The following is a 21,523-nucleotide window of genomic DNA, read 5'->3' as shown; positions in this document are numbered from 1 at the left end:
ATGTTTGGGGTACTGGTGCTGCTGTGGACACTCCGAACCAGCCCCAGGGCTGGGACTGCTCCGTTGGCACTCCATTCATTTTGTTGTACAAAATGTGGCACGGGCTCCAAGGAGGCATTGCCAAACAGGGAGTGCTGAAGTTACAGGGTTTGGAGAGGGGTTTTTGGGCACAGGGTGAGTTGAAGGGCATCTGGGAGGCCTTGGACTGCAGCTCTGCCCGATCTGGGAGCTCAGTGGGCACCAGCCAGTGCAGGGTGGTGGCAGCTCCACCCGTGCCAATGCCATCCTGCCCTGGCACGCAGCCACCCGCAGAGTCTGGCCACCACTGAGGGTTTGTGCCTTATCTTCTGTGGGCAATGGGGCAGGTGTGGACACAGGCCAGCTCTGCCATCCCAACCTTACAAGGTGTCTGGATGGAATATTGATGCATTTGGGCCTCAGAGTGACTAATTAGCATGCAGAATTCCTTAAAAGGGTTAACATGGGATCTTTTTAATTGTCAAAAGAGTTGCAGGCTATTAGTGTTGGCATATTCTTCAATAATCTGTTTTATTTTTACCTGCTGGGAGCTTAATTAAAAAACAAAGAGGCTCAATTTAAAGCCCATTACTATGCTAATTTTCTAAGAACTGGGCGGTGATTAAGAAGCTTTAAAAAGAGGAGTTTAGTTTGCTCTAGGGAATGGGTTGGAGGCAGGTTTTATTTCGTTTCATTAGCTAGCTACAATTATTTATAAACTAAATGGAAATGATATTAAAGAGTAATGAAAAAAACCGGCATCTATGTATTATTGAACAGCAGAACTTTTTTTAATTTAGCATCGAAGTGTGCAGAGCCTTTATTACTGCAACTCGCAGTTAACACAGCTAAATGCAGTTGTTAAATATAAGAGGCTTTTAAAATATGCCCATAAATACGGAGCTGTCTGGTTTGCTTTTCCTGTAGATCACTAGAGTAAGTTTATAAAGATATCAGTGTGACAATAAAGATGAACCACTGTCTTTTTAAAAAAAATTTTATGAGGTTTTATGCAGGAAAATTTCTAACCAGAATAAATTGCAAAGACTTTTTCTTTTTTTGTATTATGTGTGTAATGTTGTATAATCTAACAGCATCACAGACATTCTACTGCCTTTGGTCGTGTGAGCCCAAAATAATACTTGCAATACATGCAGTCATGTTGGGATACCTGGAAGGAACCCCTGCACTGCATGGACCTTGGGAGCTGAAGCCAGGCAGGGACAACAAGGCCAGAGATTTTACTGAGGATGTGGAGGGTGAAGAGGTGGGGGAGCAGCAATGCAGACAGCCTGTCTCCCGGTGTGGCTGTGCCAGTGGGCAGTGGGAGGACAGGGTGAGGGATGCCAGTATGGCCAGGGAGAGACTACCAGGTTGGCAGGAGCTCAGGAGAGGGCTCCAAGCCTGGGCGGCAATTTTGAACTGAATCCCCCCAAACCAGAGTGTCTGTTTGTCGTGTCTGTGAGAATGTGGGCAGGGACATGTGCCCTGTTTCTACCTGAAAAACTGGTAATGCTGGTGTGTATCTTGTCAGCCTTGGGAGGAGGAGGAGCTGCTGAGCCTGTGCCTAGAGGACCCACATCTCTGGTGGCACCAGGGCCTTCTACAGGAATAAAGCATTCCTATAAAATATTCCAGCTCATGTGGCATGACTTGAGATATGGTTTGCCTGGTCCACCTGGTAGCTGAGTTCACTCAGCACTTGAATTCCCACTGAAAAGTTGCTCTGGTTTTCTGAAGGAGCAGGAACCACATACCCCACCAGCCAGCACTGCCATTCTGTGCTGAAACCCTTCATGCTACCACTTCATGCTGTGCCAGGGATGGGAAGTGGGAGGAAGTATAGAACAGTTGACAGACACCAGGCAGAGGTCAAGGAGGAAGAGGGAGGGTGGATGGAGGGCCAGCAGCAGATGCCAGCCCATCCTTCTGGGCTGCCCAGAGCAGCTGGCATTTAACTCTGTAAGGGTCAATCTCAGTCTGGCTGTGACACCTAGATTGTTCATGGGGCATCTCTAATTTAAATAGCTGTTGCATTCAGTAAAGTATTTCTTGATGAAAGAAGTAAGTTACAGGAAGAATTAAAATTACCTTCACATCAGTGATTCAAATGTGTATAGACACCAGCAGGATTCCTGCTGCCAGAGCCTTCTGCATGAGCCCTGGATGTGACGCGAGGTACAGCATCCTGGAGCTGTTCAGGCCCTGTCAAATCTAAGTTCACCATGTGGCTCCCACAGTCATGTTGGAAAGGAAAGCCTTACACTACAGGTCTGCTGCTCCTGTGGGTAAACCCAGGGCTGAGCTGAGCCCAGAGCTGCCACAGGAGATAGAGGTCATACAGCAGAATAGCTTCAATTCTTTTTCTGGTTCTAAAGGCAAAGCAAGCTGTCCAGGATCCCTGAGGTCGTAAATGTCCCTTGGCCTTCTTTTGACCCTATATACACCTTACATTCTTCCTTTAATGATTGACACTTGGTAGGTTTGTGCCTTCAGGCACCCTGAAGTTGTAGCTGCTTCTTCATCAAAGCAACTGTTTACAGCTGGTTTGAGTTGGATGCCAATAAACAGTATTCTTTTTGTCTCAAAATAAAAAGCAGCTTAAGCCCCTAATGATAAGGATTTCGTGCTTTGTAGAGGAAAAAATTCAGCTTGGTTGGGACAGCCAATCACTCAGCTTAGCAAGTCGGAGTACTTTATACTTCCAGCTAAACTGCTTTTATCTCCTCAAGTGAGCGGGCTATAGATTCTTATCATTGTGGCAGAAGTGATGAGGGTAACATCTTTAGTTGGAAATCATTGGCTACATGTGGAGAAAGCTTAAGATGTTGTCACACTTTAACTTGGTCCTAATCTGTTCAAAGGCAGCTGATACTTTCTAACTGCGCCAGCAGGTAGTGAGAGGGAGTCAAAGACCGCGAGGGTGAAGCAGCTCAAACAGCTCCGCTTTTCTTTGGAGAGTTTATGACTTTCATAAAGCGGATACAAAGACACTCCGGCGGTAACTGTTATTGTCTAAATGAAGAGCTTATGTTCACCCAACCATATTTCATTAACTTGTACACTCAAGCTTCTACATTTCCTGCCTGCTCGGTGCAGTGCTAGAAGCAGATCTTAAATATTTTAATGCCTATTGTCAGCGGAGTAAGAACAAGAGCAGTGTGTGGGTCAGCCGCGCCCGTACGCGACAGTCTGACGTGTCTGTCGTGACCAGCACGGACGAGCATTTGCTGCATCTCGCCTACAGCCCTCACAGCATTCCCAGGGCAGCTGTTCTGTGAAACTGTGATGTGTGTTGGTGTGAGATCCAAAAAAGGAATCATTTTCCTTCCAACAACAAATTGAGATACTGTGAACAACACTTGAATGTCAAAGCTGGGGGTTCTGTGAGGGAGGACTGAACTGCCAGCGGAGCTGAACATTTTTAAAGTCATCCTCCCTCTCAGTGAGGACCCAATCCTGTTCGTGATGCTGCCTAAGGAGTTCTGCATCTCACTCACTTGACGCAAAAGCTGACGCAGCTTCTCCTCCCTTTTTATCTTTAGCAGATGATCTTAAGAACTTCAGAGCTCCTGGTGAGCAAACTTCCATGCATTTCAGCAAATATTGTGTTTAAAAAAAATGTGTTTTGTCAACTTTGTAGAAAGGACAGTCGGAGCAGGATTTCTTTTCAACCAGATATTCAACAAAGCACTTCATTTTTGGAAACATCTATGGAACCCTCAGCAACACCATGAGGCGTTTCTGTGCTTTTATAGAACGATTTCAAGCCATACAAATTTTCCCTCTGAAAGAAAGGAATGCTATGCTGATAAGATATGGGGGGGGGATTCTGTACACTTTCTGTCTAACAGGCATCTCTATTTTTTCTCTTTGTGTGTATGATATATATACATACACATAACCAAAAGTTAAGTAGTATTTTCCAGCTTTGACCTACTTACAACTTTTCATTTAATTAAAAAAAAAATCTGAAAAAGTTAATAAAATGTTTAGAGAAACCTTTGAGTCTAGTGAGCTTAAGGGAATAATCCTCTTTGCATGCCTAATAATGTTGTTGGTGTCTAATGGGATTTCATTTTCACACATGTGGAAGTGTCCTGTGTGATATATGTTTGACTGCTGGAATAACTTAAAATCTGTGCAGACGTTCAAGGCAGGAGGAGGGTCTGGGCGTGCTGTAGGGCCCTGCTTACTGATAAATCTCTTTGTATGGCTTTAGAGCATCTAGTTTCCTAAAGCCTGAATACAAACACAGATGCTGATAGCTGAGTCTTAGGACTCTGTCAACCATATTTGGCCTTACAGAAGCCAGGAGATTTTGGTAGTTCTGTGTCTAATCTTAAAAATTCAGTTTATAGAGCAGGTATAGTAATCATTCATACTAGAATGACTAGGCTCCTCTGTTCATTAACTTAGAAGAGATGAATCAGATGTTTGGAGTCTTCAAAAAAGCCTGTATTAATAGGGATATTTATTTTCCTTCGTAATATTAATAGTAATTGTCATAGTGTTAGTAAGAGTTACTCCACATTACAAGAATAAATTACCATTCCTAGACATTGTAGGAGACATCTTTAGTTGCCTGGGTTTTGGGGGTTAGGTTGGGGTTTTTTAGTGTTCCTTTTCCTTTTTCAGGGGTCCTTTTTACTGGGTTTCTCACCAAAGCTCTGTGTCTCTGGCAAGACTCTTCTGTCTTTATCAGAAGAATAAAGTTTGTGAAAGGACAATAAAGACAAACTGTGTGAGATGATTAGGAGAGAAAAATTTCATCTATTAAAGGTCAGGCTAAGAGAGCATGATTTAGAGCAGAATATAGCTGGGACTTTTGTAAAACAAGCAGCAACTTTTCATGCTCGAATGGGAATTCTTGGGTTAAATTGCTATCTTTGAGTTCTGAACTTGGAAAGGTATTAAAGTGGAATTAAACCTTTACACAATCCTGCTCTTGTGTCATTCAGGATTTTTTTGGGTTCTGTTTAATTGTACATCACAGTAGGGTTCTGAGTGACTGGTGCTCTAAAGAAATGAGGGGTAGGGTTAAGTCTGCAGCCCACTGCTCCCTGCTAATCCTTCTTGTTCCTTGAAGAAGGATTTACTTTTGCTGCCAGCTTGTGAAAGACTTTGCTCCTCCCGAAGAGATTGTTGTGGCTTTCCTGGGGAGGTGTGGTTGCTATAGCAGGGAGTCACGCCTGGGTATTCTCTCAAACCCTACTGAGAATGGGCCAAAAAAGAGCCGAAGAAGAGTAAAACTGGAGATTAAAAAATGGAACAATGGGAGACAGGAAGATAGGAGTGGGAACAAATGGGAATTACAGCACCAAAAATAATGCAAAGTGACAAAAAGAGGAAATAGAAAAATAATAGCCGACAGTCGGACTGAAAAGACAAGCACTACAAAAGAACAATTTATTTTCAACAGGCAAAGAACATAAAAGGGCATCTGGGAAATAAGACACAGCCCTATGTTGAGTGCTTTTTTGGTTCTTACTGTATTGCAAGCATATATGCACCAGGCACACTAAACTGCTCCATGCCCTCCTCTCCATTTTACTTTTGCTACAATCTGTTTATTCAAAACAAAGGCTTCTTGGGTTTTAAACTGTGCATTTACTTCTTTGCTGCTAAATGATGTTTCTAATTGTGTCTGTTCCTAGGGACTAAGCATAAGGTTATTCTGGGCTTTTCATATAAAATATTGGCATGCAGATCAGTAACAGAAGAAAAGACCCAGCTCTGCTCAAATTCTGTTCTTGAATGCTTTCCAGAGAAATAACTGCCTCCGTGAAGGTGCCAGTGGGCACTTGGTTTTGCTGCTCCTTACTGGAGACAAATTCTTCAGCTCCTGCCATGGCAATGCCAGCCCTACCTGGCCGTGCCCCAGGCTGTGCCCCCTCCTCGCCCCGCTGCAGCTCCCTTTGACTCAGCCAGCTCATCCCTGTATGGTAAAGAGCTTTCCTGTAGGAGTTCTAGAAACTGTATTTTACTAGTAAACCCCTTTGTTCTACCAGTGAAATGCAGCCTAATTTTGCAAAGATCCAAACATTTCCATTGCAGTGAAAGAAGCAGAAATTTTCATTCAGTGTAGAGCTGGTCACAACACAAATAGAATTTAAAAAGGAGCCAATGCCACATCTAACAGCAAATCTCTCTGAATGCCTTTCCTGCACCCTACTGCTTTATATATAGGGGAGGCAGAGAGATGTAACAGATGAAACATTTTGTTTATGAAGTGTCTATGTTTTGTTTTATTTCACATGTTTTTGCAATATAGATAACAGATTACACCGCAGAGCTTTCATTGCCTTGTGCTATAAAGATACTATAAAGCCTTTCTGGGTATTAATAATAGATTGTGTTGATGAGTTTGGAGAAGCTGGCAATAGACCCCCCACTGCAAAGACATTAACACCACAGGACTAAGGTATCTTTCCCTTGCAAATCAGTTGCTAAATTGGCTGTGTTGATGAGTTTGGGCACAAGCTGTCCTACAGCATCACTGCAGCAGGCACAGGAAGTGATTTTGTTTTATACTGGCAAATAATGTTTCTTCCTCTTAATGTTCTTAGTTGCAAGGAAAGACCCTGTGTAAATTCTTTCCCTAAGTCATTCTTGCCAGCCAAGAAATAACTTAGAAATTACATTTGAATTGCTTTGACATATGATTATTTTTTTCTGTAAAAGTGAAGGCCAGGGCTGTGAATCACCAACAGTACAATTTCCCTGCTTATGGGGCCTTTAGGGTGAAATCTCATATAAAAATTACATTAGAAGAATTTCGCTGTGTTGTTGGTGATGTAAATTCAAAGACAACTGTAAATTCAGTGTGCCACTTAGTGAAAAAGAAGGATAAGATGTCAGTCAGAGTGGAGAACATTCACAGGCTGGAGTCAGTGGTCCCAGCCCTGAGTGGGACTGTGCCATGGGGCCCCACCACAGGACATCAGTGAGGGGGTAAAGGGAGGAAATAAAGGTGAATTTAGTTTAAAATGTGTAAATAACTGAATAAAAATCCAAAGGAAGAAAAACGAGAACACAGTTGGGTTTTGGTGACCCCCGGGCTGGGCAGAGCTACAGCAGAAGCACAAACTCCCCAACACATATGTTGCTTTTACAGCCCTGTGGTGTGATTTGGAAAATACAAAAAGCACAGCAGCATTCTCTTTGAAACTCATGGACAAAAATAACATCATTTCACAAAGGTTTGCACTGCCTAAAAATATTATTCTAACAAAATCATCATATTTTGTTAATTCATTACAGCTTCTTAATTGCAGCCTTGGCTTTATCAATTCAATTGGTGCCCTTAACTTTTATAACAGTTTCTGTTCTACAGAACAGATTAGGAGAAAATTGCAGCCATAATCTGTACAGTGCAATTGCCATGCTATAAAGAGGAATGGGAGTAGCTGAGAAGAGCAATTGGATTCCCAAAGGTGGAGCACAGTAGAGCAATATCAGTGACTTTGTAAATGAAAAATTGTTTTAATTCCCTTCTAACAGCAATAATTCGATTCTTCATAAATTTTTCCATCAAAATGTTGTAAGAAAAAATGCTATGAAGTAGAACAGCATGGCAGTGATGGAAGACAGTTGAACAAAGTGGACAATTAGGGGATGAAAATTAAGCAAAGAGAAGAATTTATTCTGTCACATTCTGCTCAAAGTGAGAAACTCCTCTTGCACTTTGCATTTGTTGTTATACTTTATGGTTAAGGGAGATGGAACTATCTAGGTCATTTTGGCCCCACTTCAGCAAGTTGCATTAGGATGCAGGCTTTGAATTCTGTGTGTCTTTGTGCTTTTGTCTGAGCATCTCAGTTCCGCCCCGAGCTGCTGGTGCCCAGAGGTGTGGGCTGGCCAGGAGTGCTAGGCCACCTGCAGAGGGATGGGCAGGGCACTCACAGGAAGGAAGTCACACAAACGGTGGTATTTCTGTGGGCTTGGTTTGACACAGGCTGTTGTCCAGGTATGGCCAGCCTGAGGTGCTCTGGGGCCGCATTTGTGGGTCTGTCTCTGATGGGAGGAGCGATGATGGGAGCAGTGGCTCTGACAGTGTCCACAGTCACAGTCCCACCAGCCTCACAACAAGATTTGGCATGGAATAACTTGTCCCTATTGTTATTTTAACCATCAGCTTTCCTTGGCAGTGCAGTACAGCACCCCTCATGGGAATACAGGTAAAATATTTATGGGAAGAAAAAGTCACTCAGTACCAAGACAGGTGATATGTGTAACCTGTGAGTCCAAATCCACATTGCAAATATGATGCAAGCTGTCACCAGTAGCTGGTGTTCATACTACAGCACCTGGGGGTAAATAAATAAATAAATATTTTCTTCAGTTCTCCCTGAAGAAAAAAAAGGTTTGTTTTAGTTTCTTTCTAAATATTACAATTTTTTCCTAGAAGCTTTTAATTTTTGCACGTTTTATTACTACTCGGTGAAAGGGAATTAGCTTTCTTCTACTGAAGTTTCAGCTATGAAATTGGCTTTAATAAACTATGTAATTATTTCTTCTGCAGGGAAAATATTTTAAATGGAATGTTTCTTTTATAAGGGTGGAGGGGTTTTTTACAAATCATAAAATTATAATATTTCTGTTTTGCTTTACAGCATTTGAAATGTTTTGAATGTTCAGAATTGAGTGTAACCAAGCAACAGTTTTTGCTCTTTGTAAGCACCCATGAGCTGTAAGATGCTACAAAAATGTTCAAGTCCTGGGCTGCAAAAGGCCCACATGTAATGTTTTCCCCATTCTATGTCATCTAAAGAAAGAAGTACCAAAATTTCTCCTAAAGAACAAGTAACAGATGTCTTTCATTAGTAATTTAATTTCTTCTCTTAATAAAACTCAGTTGTGTGAAAAGCATAATATATTTTACTCCAGCTCTACCCTGTTTGGTGCCACAGGAGTGCAGAACGAGTTCCTGGCGGTGGAACAGGCTGAGAGGGGAGTCCCAGGAGGGTGTGAGCAGAGGGAAAAGCATCAGAGCTAGAGACCACACTGACAGTATTCACAAAAGCTTGCGACCACCATCTTTGCATATTTATTAAATAAAGAAAAGCCAGGTATTTACTGTGGTTCCTGCAACACATAATGTCAGAATAACACAGAAAGGGAAATGATTGAAGTCTCTTATAGGTAGGCAGCAGCATCTGTCCTCTTGCATACATCAAACACAGCTTAATAACTTCCTATTTACTGCTTCATGGCAGAGGCCCAGTAAATAAACAACCTGACTGAATTAGTCTATTTTTCTGCCTCTGTCCTGTATAACAAACCTCTTGAACCACACTTAATGTGAACAGCAAATTTTGCGTTGCACGTGGAGGTCTCTCAGCACAGATTAAATTAGTTATAATAAAACAATTAAAATCTATTTGCCCACAGACAGGAGGAAATGAAGGACCTGGGTGAACCATAGAAAGGTAAAGGGTAGGTTGTCAGGACACCAGGAGAGTAAACAGCAGAGCTGTGATTCTCAGGAGCAAAGCAGGGTCAAACTTACTGTGAGATAACTGCACGGGAGATAATAAATCAGGGGTCCATGTTGCACACCAGATGGCTGTGCCATGCAGGAAGGCACAGTGGATCATGTAACTGTGGTTGTTTCTAAGGATTACTGATTCAGCCTGACTTCACAGGGATATCCTAACAAATAAAATCTTTATGGCCTCTTCCGCTGGTGAACATTTTCATCTACTGTTTAAAGACAGGACCACATGTCTTAGCATTTGCATTGCTCCTGATACAAATTAATTTAAGTTCACCCAGTTTCAGCTGGTAAAGACTTTTTGATTATCTAGTACTGTAAAGTTGCTTCACAGCATTTATTGTAGATACTCCAATGGACAGACAGGCCATTGTTCCAAGCTTTAACTTGGTTGAATCTCACAAGTGTTCCAGGCACAGAGGCAAACACACTTAAAAACTCCTAAACCTATTAAGTTGTCTTTCAAAATTGTCCAGGCAACAGAATTTATTTATAAAACTCTGCAATCATTGATTCAAAACAAGGTTTTCTTGTTCTGCTTTTCTGCTTTGTCCTCTTTGAACAATTTTCTTTGGAATGTTTTCGTTGTGCTTAGGAGTCAGAGATTTCCTGGGGCTTCTAATAAAGGCATTTGATTTCCACTCTCCACATACTTTTACAAGTCCAAGGATTTTGAGGTTTGACATTAACTTAAGAGATCTGGAGATAATCAGCCATGGGGGTGAAAAGCCTGAGTTATGCAAATTATTTGTAAAATGTATAGAAAGCGAAAGAAATGTTCCTCTAAATGCAGTTGGTGTGGGACAGAGGCTTTGTCTCAGCACAGAATATCTGTGTGCTCCACTTAAAATTTATGACTTTGATTGAAACCTGTAAAGGGGTGATCTGTAAAGTATTCCTGCTATCCTACACTTCCCAACAGGTTTATTACCATTCGTTTATAAAATGAACAGTCTAACGAGCAGTGGTTTAGATCACAGCTATCAAAGTCTGGTCATTTGTCAAGATTAGTTTCCTGTTGTGAGATTGCCTTGTGCAAAAGGAGTGCATAACCTTGAGTTCCTCTTGGGAAGCTAAAAAAATATCTATAAATACTTTATAAGATAGATGTAATGAAGATTTTATAATCTCAGAATTCAATCCAACAAGGCCCTCTGTGTGTGTGTAGTGCATGTTATAGTGCAGAGAATACCTGTGTACAGAGGAGGGAATTTTCTTGACAGTTGGCAAATTCTAGATACGAAGTCCATGCAGTATTGTCAGGGCAGTTTAATGTTCATTTGAATGCATTAATACTACACTGATGTCAGTGTAATTCGTTATAGCTAAAAGGCTGCCTTGGGAAGCACTGTTGCAAAAGCACCAGCTTTCTGGGGATAGTCAATTGCTAGTAAATAACACAAAATGTTTTTTGTTCATGTTAGACATTTTTATTTTGAAGAAAAATTTAAAAACCCAAACACTCAGGCAATAGGACAGCAAAGGTGCTGCTCAGGGAAACTCCACAGGACAAGAAGGTTATTCTCATGTCCCAGGTAGAGGGAAGGTACAGGGTATTTATGCTTTCCTGGGCTTTCCTCCTTGAAATTATCTGTAAATGGTGTTACAACTGTGTTTTCCCTGTCACTGGATGGTGGCACATTGTGTGGTTTACTTGGGAGAAAACCAGAGGCAGCCGCAGCCCTACCTGGGGCGATCACAGCCCCTCCAGGGCCAAGCCCCCGCTCTGCGCGCCCGCACCGCCCCTCTGCTCCCGCGGCATCGCCGCCCCCCGGCTCGGAATCCCCCGGGAAGGCTCCCCGTTCTGCCCTCGCTGGGGTGGGAGGGTGGGCACCTGCCCGCGGCGATGGGCGGCGGGACAGGGTCCCTGCAGTCCGTTTTTAAACGTTTCCCAGCCCAGCAGCGCTGGCGGGACACGCGAACGGCTGCGGGGCCCGAGGGCGGCCGGAGCCCCCGTCCCGGTCCGAGCGGGGCATCCGCACGTCGGGGCCGCCCCGACCCTCCCGGCAGCGTCCCAGCCCCGGCGGGGCGGGCGAGCGTGGGTGCGGGAGGACGGTGCCCTCGCACCAGCCCTGCCAGTCCTGGGGTATGCCCCGTCCTAAGGACGCTCCTGGGACGGAGGGGCCAGGCTTGGTTGAATGAGTCAAATAGGTTTAAGCAGTTAAATAGAAACAACTTTTTTCAGCGCTCCTTTTTTTTTTTTGCCCTTTGTGTGTTAATCCTTTCAGATATGTTATTGTGTAGAGATAAAAATATTTTCTGCTTAGGAATTTGCTAGCTAAAGCATTGTAAGTAAAACCTTGTGGACAAAGCCAACCGAGTGTATGAAATAAGCCGGCCCGTTCATGGCAGTGCCCGAGGGTCCTGTGTGGCATCAGTTTCCTTTTGATCAAGTTAATTCATTTCATACCCCCAAAACAAACCACTCAGTCCACCTTGCACAGCTGTTACCTTGAGGTTGTGGTTGTACAAAGGTGTGCACTGAGCCAGCCAGGCTCCCAGCGCAGTCGCTGCTTGGTACAGCTGGGGAACCCCCCAGTTCCCGGTTCTCAGATGTTCACTGAATGCTGTGAGCAACCACACTGACATTTGCTTTTCCCTCCTGCCCACTCTGACTCCAGTCCTTTGTTGAGGGCTTGTGACTGCCATTTTCCTGCACTTCTCAGCTCAGACAAAATGGAGGCTCTGGAGGAATGAGTAACTACTACAGTCTCTGTCTTCTAAAATCAAAGAAAATTGCCTTTTTTGTAAAAAATTGTAATTTTGATGATGAAAAAGAAAGATCAGTGGACCCTGCACTAAAAGGCAGAATATAGTTTTTTTCCTGTGAACACACAAGTGCAGTTGTGTTCATTTCCTAGCCGAAATGTAAATGTTCACACACCTTGCACTGTGATGTATTGCCTTAAAAGACACTGAATTTCAAATCATCAGCCCACTGTGTGACATAGGGATGTAAGTTAGCGATTTGTCTTTATTTGAGGCAGCCCTCTTCTGAAAAGCTCACTTAGGAGATTCCCAGCTGACATTAGAGAAGCAAAATAAAATTAATCTAAATAATTCTAACTTTATCTTAGAAAATTAATGATGGATGAAAGAGGAGGTTTATAGAGGTTTAATAAGAACTAGTCTGGATACAGTGTGTGTTCTAGAGTCTGTGATTATAGTGGTAATTTAGCAGATTGTATCACTGCTTATCTCTGCCAAAGGATGTTTCACACCATTTAAAATGCACAGTATTCCCTTCAGAGACAGGTTGTTCTGGAATAACTCAACATCCGAAGAAAAGGCTTCTTATTGCAGTCCTCTCTTTATCGATTGCATGTGTGCAGTCGCATGTGCGTGCATCGGCTTTGCCTCAGCCAGAGCACTGAGTTTTCTGCTCATTTCTGTGTTCGTTTATCAGTGTCCTCAGAGACAGACAATACCAAAAATGGAAAGCCATGAAATCTGTTCAGAAAAGGGTTTAAGTGCTGAAACCAGAGAGCCTGCATAAAACAAAGCATGTGCTGGTCCGTTCTCTAAAAGGTAAATTAAAATACATTTGGATTTGGGCAAGTTATCCAACTCTGAGAGCTCCCTTTTGTTTCTCATTTTGAAGAGGAAAAAAACATTGCGATAAGGACAGATCTTAGTGGGCTTTATCCAGCAAAGGCGATTTGGGGAATCTCAAGACCAAAGGGATTGAGATTTGAATAAATTGCATGCCTGTGATGTTTCCAAGCCTAAGGACGAGAGTCTCATGGTGTGCAGGAGCATGAGCCAGGCTGATCCGTGCAGGTTTTGCTGGATTTAGATCCACGCAGGGTATGATCTGACACTCCCTTTGACTGTGGTACCTCTTCCTTGCAGGCTGTTTGCTGCCAAGTGCAGCGGCTGCATGGAGAAGATCGCCCCGACAGAGTTCGTGATGCGAGCCCTGGAGTGTGTGTATCACCTGAGCTGCTTCTGCTGCTGTGTGTGCGAGCGCCAGCTGAGGAAAGGGGATGAGTTTGTCCTCAAGGAAGGGCAGCTGCTCTGCAAAAGTGACTATGAGAAAGAGAAGGACTTGTTGAGCTCGGTCAGCCCAGACGACTCAGACTCAGGTGAGCTTTTCCCCCACCTGCCCTGACTGGAAAAGCTGCGTTAGTTTGAGCAGCTTTCTTATATACATCCATTTTCACATCCACTCTGTCTATATGCACATGCCACCCATGCAAATTCACAGGCACAGCTGAAAACATCCCTACTTGCAGTCTGCTCTCCCTGACCTGATTCCCTTCCTTAACTTGCTGCTTAGTAAAGGACAAAATCCTTTTGTTTTCATCGAAGTATTTTTCTGCAAGATCATAAAACATGAATCAGACTGACTTCAGCTACCCGAGGTCTCACTCAAGTGAGTCCTCAGTATGCTGTTCTCCACAGACATTCTTCCATCCATTAACGTATTTTCGGGGGATCTTCTGCACATACACTTCCAGCACTGAGCTAGGGAAGTGGGCACAGCAGTAATATGATTCTCGAGAGGATTCTCTCTGCCAATCACAAATGGTACCTTTAAGAAAAATTACAAGTACAACACAGAAGTACTGAAGAGAGTCTGAAAGAAACCGAGATGTTGGTTTGTGCCATCATAATAGCACACTTGTTTCCCAAGAAAATGTGTCGGAAAATCAATAGTTACCATTCCATTACATGTACAAATGACATGAATGCTTACCTCTGGTTTATGGGAAAATGTGTTATTCCATTTTAGCTAAGAGCAGAAATTATCCTTAGTCTCTAATCTGAGAGCCATATTGTCCACATGGCTGAAATTTGTATTTCTGTGTCAGGTATGGCACAGACCAAAGGTCTCTGCAGCTTCAGCAGTGCGTGCAACCGGGATCATTCTTGGAGAAGTTATGGTTATTATTATAGCAATAATTATATTATTATTATGTGTCAGTTATTGCCATAATGTGTTTGCAGGACCTTGAATCTCTGCTGGGTAAATCTCACATCACAGAGTTTCAGCTCTTGGTGAACGTGCCGTGAGTTTCCTCCTCACCCATCACCATGTTGTTCCACCTGCCAGCTCCAGCATCCTGCTGGGCACCTGCCCCGTGTACAGCCAAACCCCCTTAAGCAGCTGGAGCCAGATCATTCTTGGCTGGGGCTGGGCATAGACATCCTCCCATAGATGCCAGCACTGGCAGCTGTTTGACATGAGCTTTGGGCAGGGGTGGGCTCCTCTTCACGATCAGGTCTGGTTTGTGATCAGCAGTGAGCAACCACAGTAGCACAAACCAGCCTTGGTTTCAATTTCATTTCCCTTTGGCACAAGGGGGAGTTTCTTACTCCCAGAGACGCTTTTTTTCCCTCATTACTCTCTGTTTGCCAAACCCAAACCTGAAAAACAAGCTGACAAGTTAAATAGGTTGTTTGTCTCCCATTGTCTAACACACTGAAAACACTGATCTCCCAGGGGCCTGTGTGAGAGCACACGGTCTGCAGAGCCCTGGCTGAGAACGTGTCCTGCTTCAATCAAATATTTATCCACTGGACATAAAAGTACTCTCCTATGAGCAGAATTAATCCTCACAAACCTTTCCTTAGAAATGGCACACTGGAAAGTTAATAATGTCATGGTTATTAAAATGACTGAGCTTCTCTTTAATCATTAGGCCAAAGATGCTTATTAAAGTAAAAGGTGATTAGACTGCTAGGTGCATAATAATCAGACCCTAAAATGAATTAAAGTCTAATTTTTTGATTCCCCACCTGTAATCTTTCAGAATATAAAAATGTCAGTGTGCTTCTTCATGTTGAAATCCCTATAATAATGTGATACTGTTTTCTGGAAGAAAAATCAGTAGTCTGGTCAAATAAAATATGCTGATTTAAGGTTGATTTTCACAACAAATTTGTACTTACCCTTCAACCTTTGCCACTGCAATTGAGATTTCCCAGGACGATATACTAACACATGTAGTATCACCAGATTGTATGAACATTCAGAATTTAATTATAGAAAACGTAAAGAATCTGTTCGGTCTACACAAGCATATAGATACTTGTATGTATTTACTGAAAAAGAGAAGTTTATGCTTGTACATCCAGACACATTATAATGTGGACACAGAGGAAGAACAGCAATGTTTTCTGTGGGAAATGGAAATGAGATGGCAAAGATTATATTTAATATTATTTCTAGAGCTTCAAAAAATTCAGGACAATAACCGGAATTTGCACTATATTTAGTTATACAGGCTTTGAGATATTTGTGTGGTACTTACTTTGTGCTGTTTTGCTGCTGTAGTGATGCAGGCAGTAGTACCTGTCTGCAGATAATGCTTCAGGAGAAGCTGGAGCTCAGCTGCTAAGGGGAAGGTGTGTATCTGGTGGTGAGGTTGGAGCAGGTGAGCACATAAAAGACCAAGTGATGCTGGAAGGGCATAAAGTCTCTCTCTACCTGATCCCTGGAAATATTAAAGTACATTCTGAATTTCTATCCCCTTATCAGTCCCACTTTCTCAATTAAAAATTGAACACATTTTTATGCTTTTGTGCCATTTGATTTAGGCAGAGCACACAAATCTAAGATAGTCTCTTCCTGCCTGCCGCTGATTTAGGTATGCAAATAATCATGGGATAATAGTTGAACCTGTTGACTGAAGAGCAGTTCTCAAACATCCTGTTTTCTTGGTGAAACAAGTGCAATTGTATATCCTGCTTTTCACTAGTTAAAAGTGATGATGAAGATGGAGATGTTAAGCCCACTAAAGGCCAAGTAACCCAAGGAAAAGGAAGCGATGATGGGAAGGACCCAAGAAGACCTAAGCGACCAAGGACAATACTTACTACACAGCAGAGAAGAGCATTCAAAGCATCCTTTGAAGTGTCTTCCAAGCCCTGTAGAAAGGTAGGTGCTTCACCAGGGACCAAATCAGCTCTGACTCCAGACCACAGCCCCAGACAGCCCCTGTCCCTTCCCAAGACAGCAGCAGTTCCCGTGGGGTGAGAGCAAAGCACTCTTTTTGCACAGAACTGTTTTATGGGTAAAATAAAAACCATGAGATGACTGAGCGTCATTTTCCTCAGCTCAGACTGTCTGTTCAGTACTCATGGAACTGGTGGCAACATCAGGGGGAGAACTTGAAAAAACTGTGCAAAAATATGAGGAATTTTTAAAAGTAATTCCATACATGCAATTTTTTGTTTTAAGTACAAATGTTCATCCTAACAAAACTGATTAGTAGTTTGTTTTGGTTAACATATAAAAAATTGCATCATTAAGTATTTCCTCCTGCAGGTCAGAGAAACACTAGCAGCTGAAACAGGGCTCAGCGTGCGAGTCGTCCAGGTCTGGTTTCAAAACCAAAGAGCAAAGGTAGGTTGTTTATCATATTCTCAAAAGTCAAATGCAGGTTATGCCTCAGCACAGGCTCTTGCCCTGGATGTATCTCACACTGTGGAGGTCCCATGGCTGAGCTCTGCAGGTTCTGCCTTGCACTGCTCTCTACGTCCACACTAGAAAGGCAACTTCCGAACACAGCCACTCTTGCTCAAAGCAGCACAGGGTTGGGAGTTAATTTTGCATGCAAATCTGAACGGGAAACTGAGATGTTTAAGCTTAGAATTGAAACTGAACCCACAACAGTGTGTGCATGAGTATAAATGGTCTGTGTTTACTGATAAGGATGTTTGCAGAGAGTTTTGCAAGGAAGCAAAATTGTTGCATTCAGAACCATGAGATTGTTCTGTTCTGCTCTTTTTCAGATGAAAAAGCTGGCGCGAAGGCATCAGCAGCAGCAGGAGCAACAGAACTCACAGCGACTAGGACAAGGTAGGGGATTTGTGATGAAGCAAAGTGAGAGGGAAGGAATCTGCAGGTGTCTGGAAGTGCCATTCCTGCACGATGCCTTAGTACAGCCATCCGGGTGAAGTGCAGGTCTGTGGGTGAGGTGTGCCATCAGCAGTGGTAGCACACAGACGGGTGCCTGAGTGCCCACGCCAGGTTAGCCTAAGTTCCCTTGATGGGGCCAGAGCACAGAGTTGCTCACACAGAAGCTGTTACCTCCTTTCTAGAAAAAATGTGGTGTATGGAGGCACTTCCACTGGAGGAAACCTCCATGAGGCTTGATCCAGATAGATCCTCCAGTTGGTTTTCTCCTGCAGTAAGGTGCACCGTGCTCAGCTGGAAATCTGCAGGGGTGTCAGCATTGCTGCCCCAGGCAAGGCATGGAGAGCCCCTCCTGTACCTCCACAGGTGGCTGGACCCTGGGGCAGGCACTGCACAGAGGCACCAGGGCATGCCCTGCTGCTCTGTGGGTACTCTTGAGTGTCTTCAGCTCCCAAGGCCTTGCAGTCTCAAATCCTCTTCTTTACTCAGAGCCAGAAGAACTGGGACCAACAGAAGTTAGAGAATAACTAAGCTCTGTCACACATAGTACAGACTTTGGAAGGATAGGGTCCAGCACCCAGGAGCTCCAGAAATGATTTAGTGAGAAATTAAAAGTCTTTCAACTTACTTGCTCAAGGTTCTACTCTCAGACAAAATTTGGAAAGCTCCTCTGACTGACAGGATCCCCCTACCTGTGTTTGCTCAGGTTCAGTGTTGCCTCTAATGCTGCCCTGGTCCCCAGCAATGATTCTTCCTCTTCTTTGCTTTGCAGAAGTAATGTCCAACCGAATGGAAGGGATGATGACATCTTACACACCACTTGCACCACCACAGCAGCAGATTGTAGCAATGGAGCAAAGCAGTTATGGCACAGACCCGTTTCAGCAGGGTCTTACCCCTCCACAAATGCCAGGCGACCACATGAACCCCTATGGTAAGGCATGCCTCATTCTGCCACATCCAGAGTAGCAGGGTCTGTATGCTTCATCACACACCACAAGGCCAGCAGCATTGCTGGCTTTTAGTATATTTTTTCTGGAATTTGTACCAGGGAATTTGTACCAGTCAGTTTTGCATGTGTAATTTCTTGTACACATAAGGAGGTAGAACAGAGCTCATCTCAAGCTCTTGAAATCATATTTCACAGTATGATTCTGATAAATGGTAAAGCAAGAAACATCACCTCTCCAGCTCCACTTTTTTAAACCGCTGTCCAAGACATTGAAAAATAAACAGTGCCAAATTCTAGATCCCTCACAAGTTTTTCCTTTTTTCTTAGAAGCTTTGAGAAAAAAGTGCCTTAAATAAAGAGAAGTAATCTATTCATTCCAAAATGAATAAGCAGCCCTGTAAAATCACGCAGATTGGATGTGTGGATTTGTTAAAGAACAGTTTTTGAGCTACTAAGAGCTGGGTTACCACAGGACGTTTCTCCTGCGTGGTTTTATTCTCTGTCCCATATCAAGATGATGGTTTGCTTTCACGATTGCTTGACCACACATCAGAGGCATTACAAGTGCTGAATGCCCAGTAATTGATTCTGGACAATTGCAGTGTGGCATTTAAAAAGAATTTCTGAGGATATTTCAGACTGTGATTCTCGGCCTTGCAGTAGCCCACAAGGGCCTGTTTCTGACTCTTTTCTGCTGACCAGGACGCTTCACTGTAGAGGCTCACGTGTGCATCACTGTCACAAGCACAGCATGCACAGGCCAACAGGAAATCTGCTTTGGGTCTGTGTCAGTAGTTTTGCCACTGAGACAAGTCAATGCTGCACACCAGGAAATTTGGGAGGTCCTGTAAGGAGCTGAGGGCATACAAAGTGCCCTCAAGCATTATAGATGACTTGTGATTTTGTTGGTTTGCTGGGTTTTCTGAGTAAAACTTCTTGGGAGGCAGGTTCTGTGCTCTGAAAAGAGTGCAGAGGATGGCAGAAAGCCCTTTTAAACAAGTGTGTGAGGAAAAGAACTGGACTAACATTTTGTTAAAGCCTCCAGCACTTGAGCTAGAGGTTTTTCTGATACCTTTGAAGTTGAAGTAAGCTGAAATCTTAGTTGCTAAGGGAAATAAAAGGTGCTGTTCCAAACTAGCCCTGAAAGAGTGGAATTTTCTGAAAGGAGAGCACGTTTTTGATTGTAGCTCACTTGAGGCCAGGGAAGCTGGGTCTTCTCCTGGGTCCTGTCACAGTGGTAGAACTGGTTTTTGCCTTGTGTGTAAATGAAGACCACTATGACTATGGCTCTTAGACCATGCTTCCCTGTCACAGGCACTTGGTATCTGGTCCCACCTTCCTCAACAGCCCTGGTGCCCCCAGGAGTGCCAGATCCCAGCCCTTGGAGAGCTGGGCACCTGCTCCTCCCTAGCACTGTTTGCTCTCGTTGTCAGCCGAGACTACCTTTTGTGCTGCTGACTGAAGCCTTAATTAAATCCTGGCAGGTTTGGGGGGCACTGCTGCCAGCTGGCCCCCATGGATTGGTTTTTAGTCCAGGTCATCATAGGTCAGACCCTTAGAGCCAAAGTACACATGATAAGGTTAACATGTGATAAGAGAACCAGGAGCGTTCCCAGTTGCTGCAGCTGCAGCTTGTGAGCACCCGTGAGTACTGCGTCCTCCCCTGGCTGCACAGCATCAGCTTAACATGTACGTTTCATTTGCAGGAAATGACTCCATTTTTCATGATATCGACAGTGATACCTCTTTAACTAGCTTGAGCGACTGTTTTCTTGCCTCTTCTGAAGTTAACTCCATGCAGGCTAGAGTAGGAAACCCCATTGACAGGCTGTACTCTATGCAGAGCTCCTATTTCGCCTCATGAAAATAAGAAAACAAACAGCCGGCGTGTGTTTAGCCAGTGACTTTTCCAGTGCAGACTCTACAGCCATATGTTGCCCAGCTCTTCCTTCACAGTGACTCTGCTGCCTCTGGACTGCAAAGAGCATTTTTTTAGGAAGACTGTCTCTGTTTGCATATATGTGTATGTATGTATATATACTTTAATACCTACCTACCTACATACATATATAGAGAAACAAAACACATCCACCCATACCCTTGATTCCCAGCCTGCACCAGACCACGAGACAAGCACGGAAGGAACAGAAGAACCTGCTCGTCCTCAGCCTTTGATTTGGTTTGGTTTGAGCTCGTCATCTTAAAGGAAATGGATTTTGTGGAAAGCTAGACCTTTTCCTCCTTTCTCTCTTCCTTTCTTTTGGATGTTTAAACTTTTTTTTTTTTTTAAAGCCGCTGATACTGACATCAGTTGACCATATGACAAATAAATCAAAGAAACTGGAGATTCCTCCCTTTTCTTACTGCATGATTCATACTATGTTGTGGATAAATTGCCATTTGAACTGTGAGAAGTTAATGTAAATGTGATGTTCAACATTTGTTTCCTTTCTACACTTTTTCTACATAACCTAGATCTGCTCATTAGTTTATAGCCCTTATGCATATGATACTGAGGAAACTGGTTAACAGTATTTGTGGAGAAAGCCAGTGATTTCAGAATAAGAAAGGTCTATGACTCTGGAGAGGACATGCATGTTAGGGACAGAGGCATTTAGGTTAGCACTGATCTTAAATATTTAAAACTAAGGGTGCTTATGAGACAGTTTTATTTAATTTTTTTTTTTAAGTATGAGATTAAAATATTTACATTTGTTTGTAAGTTTTGCAGTGCCAAATTTCAAGCCTAGACCACAACTGGCAAACAAGTGTTTGTTCCTTCTGTTCTGTTTATTTATGTTTTGCATGAGGCATAAATATGCTGTGCTCTATTGTCCATCTGGAATAATTAAGCACTCCTTTAGTTAATTATCTTGCCTCAGCAAGAATCGAGGATACACAGTTCTAACCTGAAACACCAGAAGTCCTGAAATGTGCACCAGCTGCGAACAGGAAAGTATGAAAGAGCTCACGCTGGGAAGTTCAGGTATGTTGAGCTGGAGTCTGACCAAGTCCTGCAGATCCTCCTGCTGCCAGGACTCCTGGCTGTGGCTCCAATCACCCGGGCAGTGCCAGCGCCAGAAGAACAGGTATGCTGAAGGAAGGGGATGTCCCAGCTGAAGTCTGATTGTCTCTGATGTTGAAGTTTGAGCATATGTCATATAGATTTTTGTAGGGCATAAAATATCATAAA

At 43.3% G+C, this 21,523-nt stretch overlaps 1 protein-coding gene across 1 annotated transcript in view; it reads left to right on the top strand.

Annotated features, from left to right (window-relative positions):
* Positions 1–20,675, top strand: part of LMX1B (LIM homeobox transcription factor 1 beta) — an 85,604-nt gene extending 64,929 nt beyond the window's left edge. The window contains exons 3-8 of the mRNA XM_027650093.1: positions 13,367–13,599; positions 16,219–16,397; positions 16,788–16,865; positions 17,255–17,321; positions 18,151–18,312; positions 20,037–20,675. Coding sequence (XP_027505894.1) covers positions 13,367–13,599; positions 16,219–16,397; positions 16,788–16,865; positions 17,255–17,321; positions 18,151–18,312; positions 20,037–20,194 — 877 coding nt within the window. The 3' untranslated portion in view covers positions 20,195–20,675. The remainder of the gene's footprint in view (positions 1–13,366; positions 13,600–16,218; positions 16,398–16,787; positions 16,866–17,254; positions 17,322–18,150; positions 18,313–20,036) is intronic.
* Positions 20,676–21,523: the final 848 nt, after the last annotated feature.

The sequence above is a fragment of the Corapipo altera genome, unplaced genomic scaffold (genome assembly GCF_003945725.1).
Source record: "Corapipo altera isolate COAL_440 unplaced genomic scaffold, ASM394572v1 268, whole genome shotgun sequence".
Classification (NCBI taxonomy): domain Eukaryota; kingdom Metazoa; phylum Chordata; class Aves; order Passeriformes; family Pipridae; genus Corapipo; species Corapipo altera.
The sequence above is the reverse complement of the archived record's forward strand: the minus strand, read 5'-3'. Positions and strand labels throughout refer to the sequence as shown.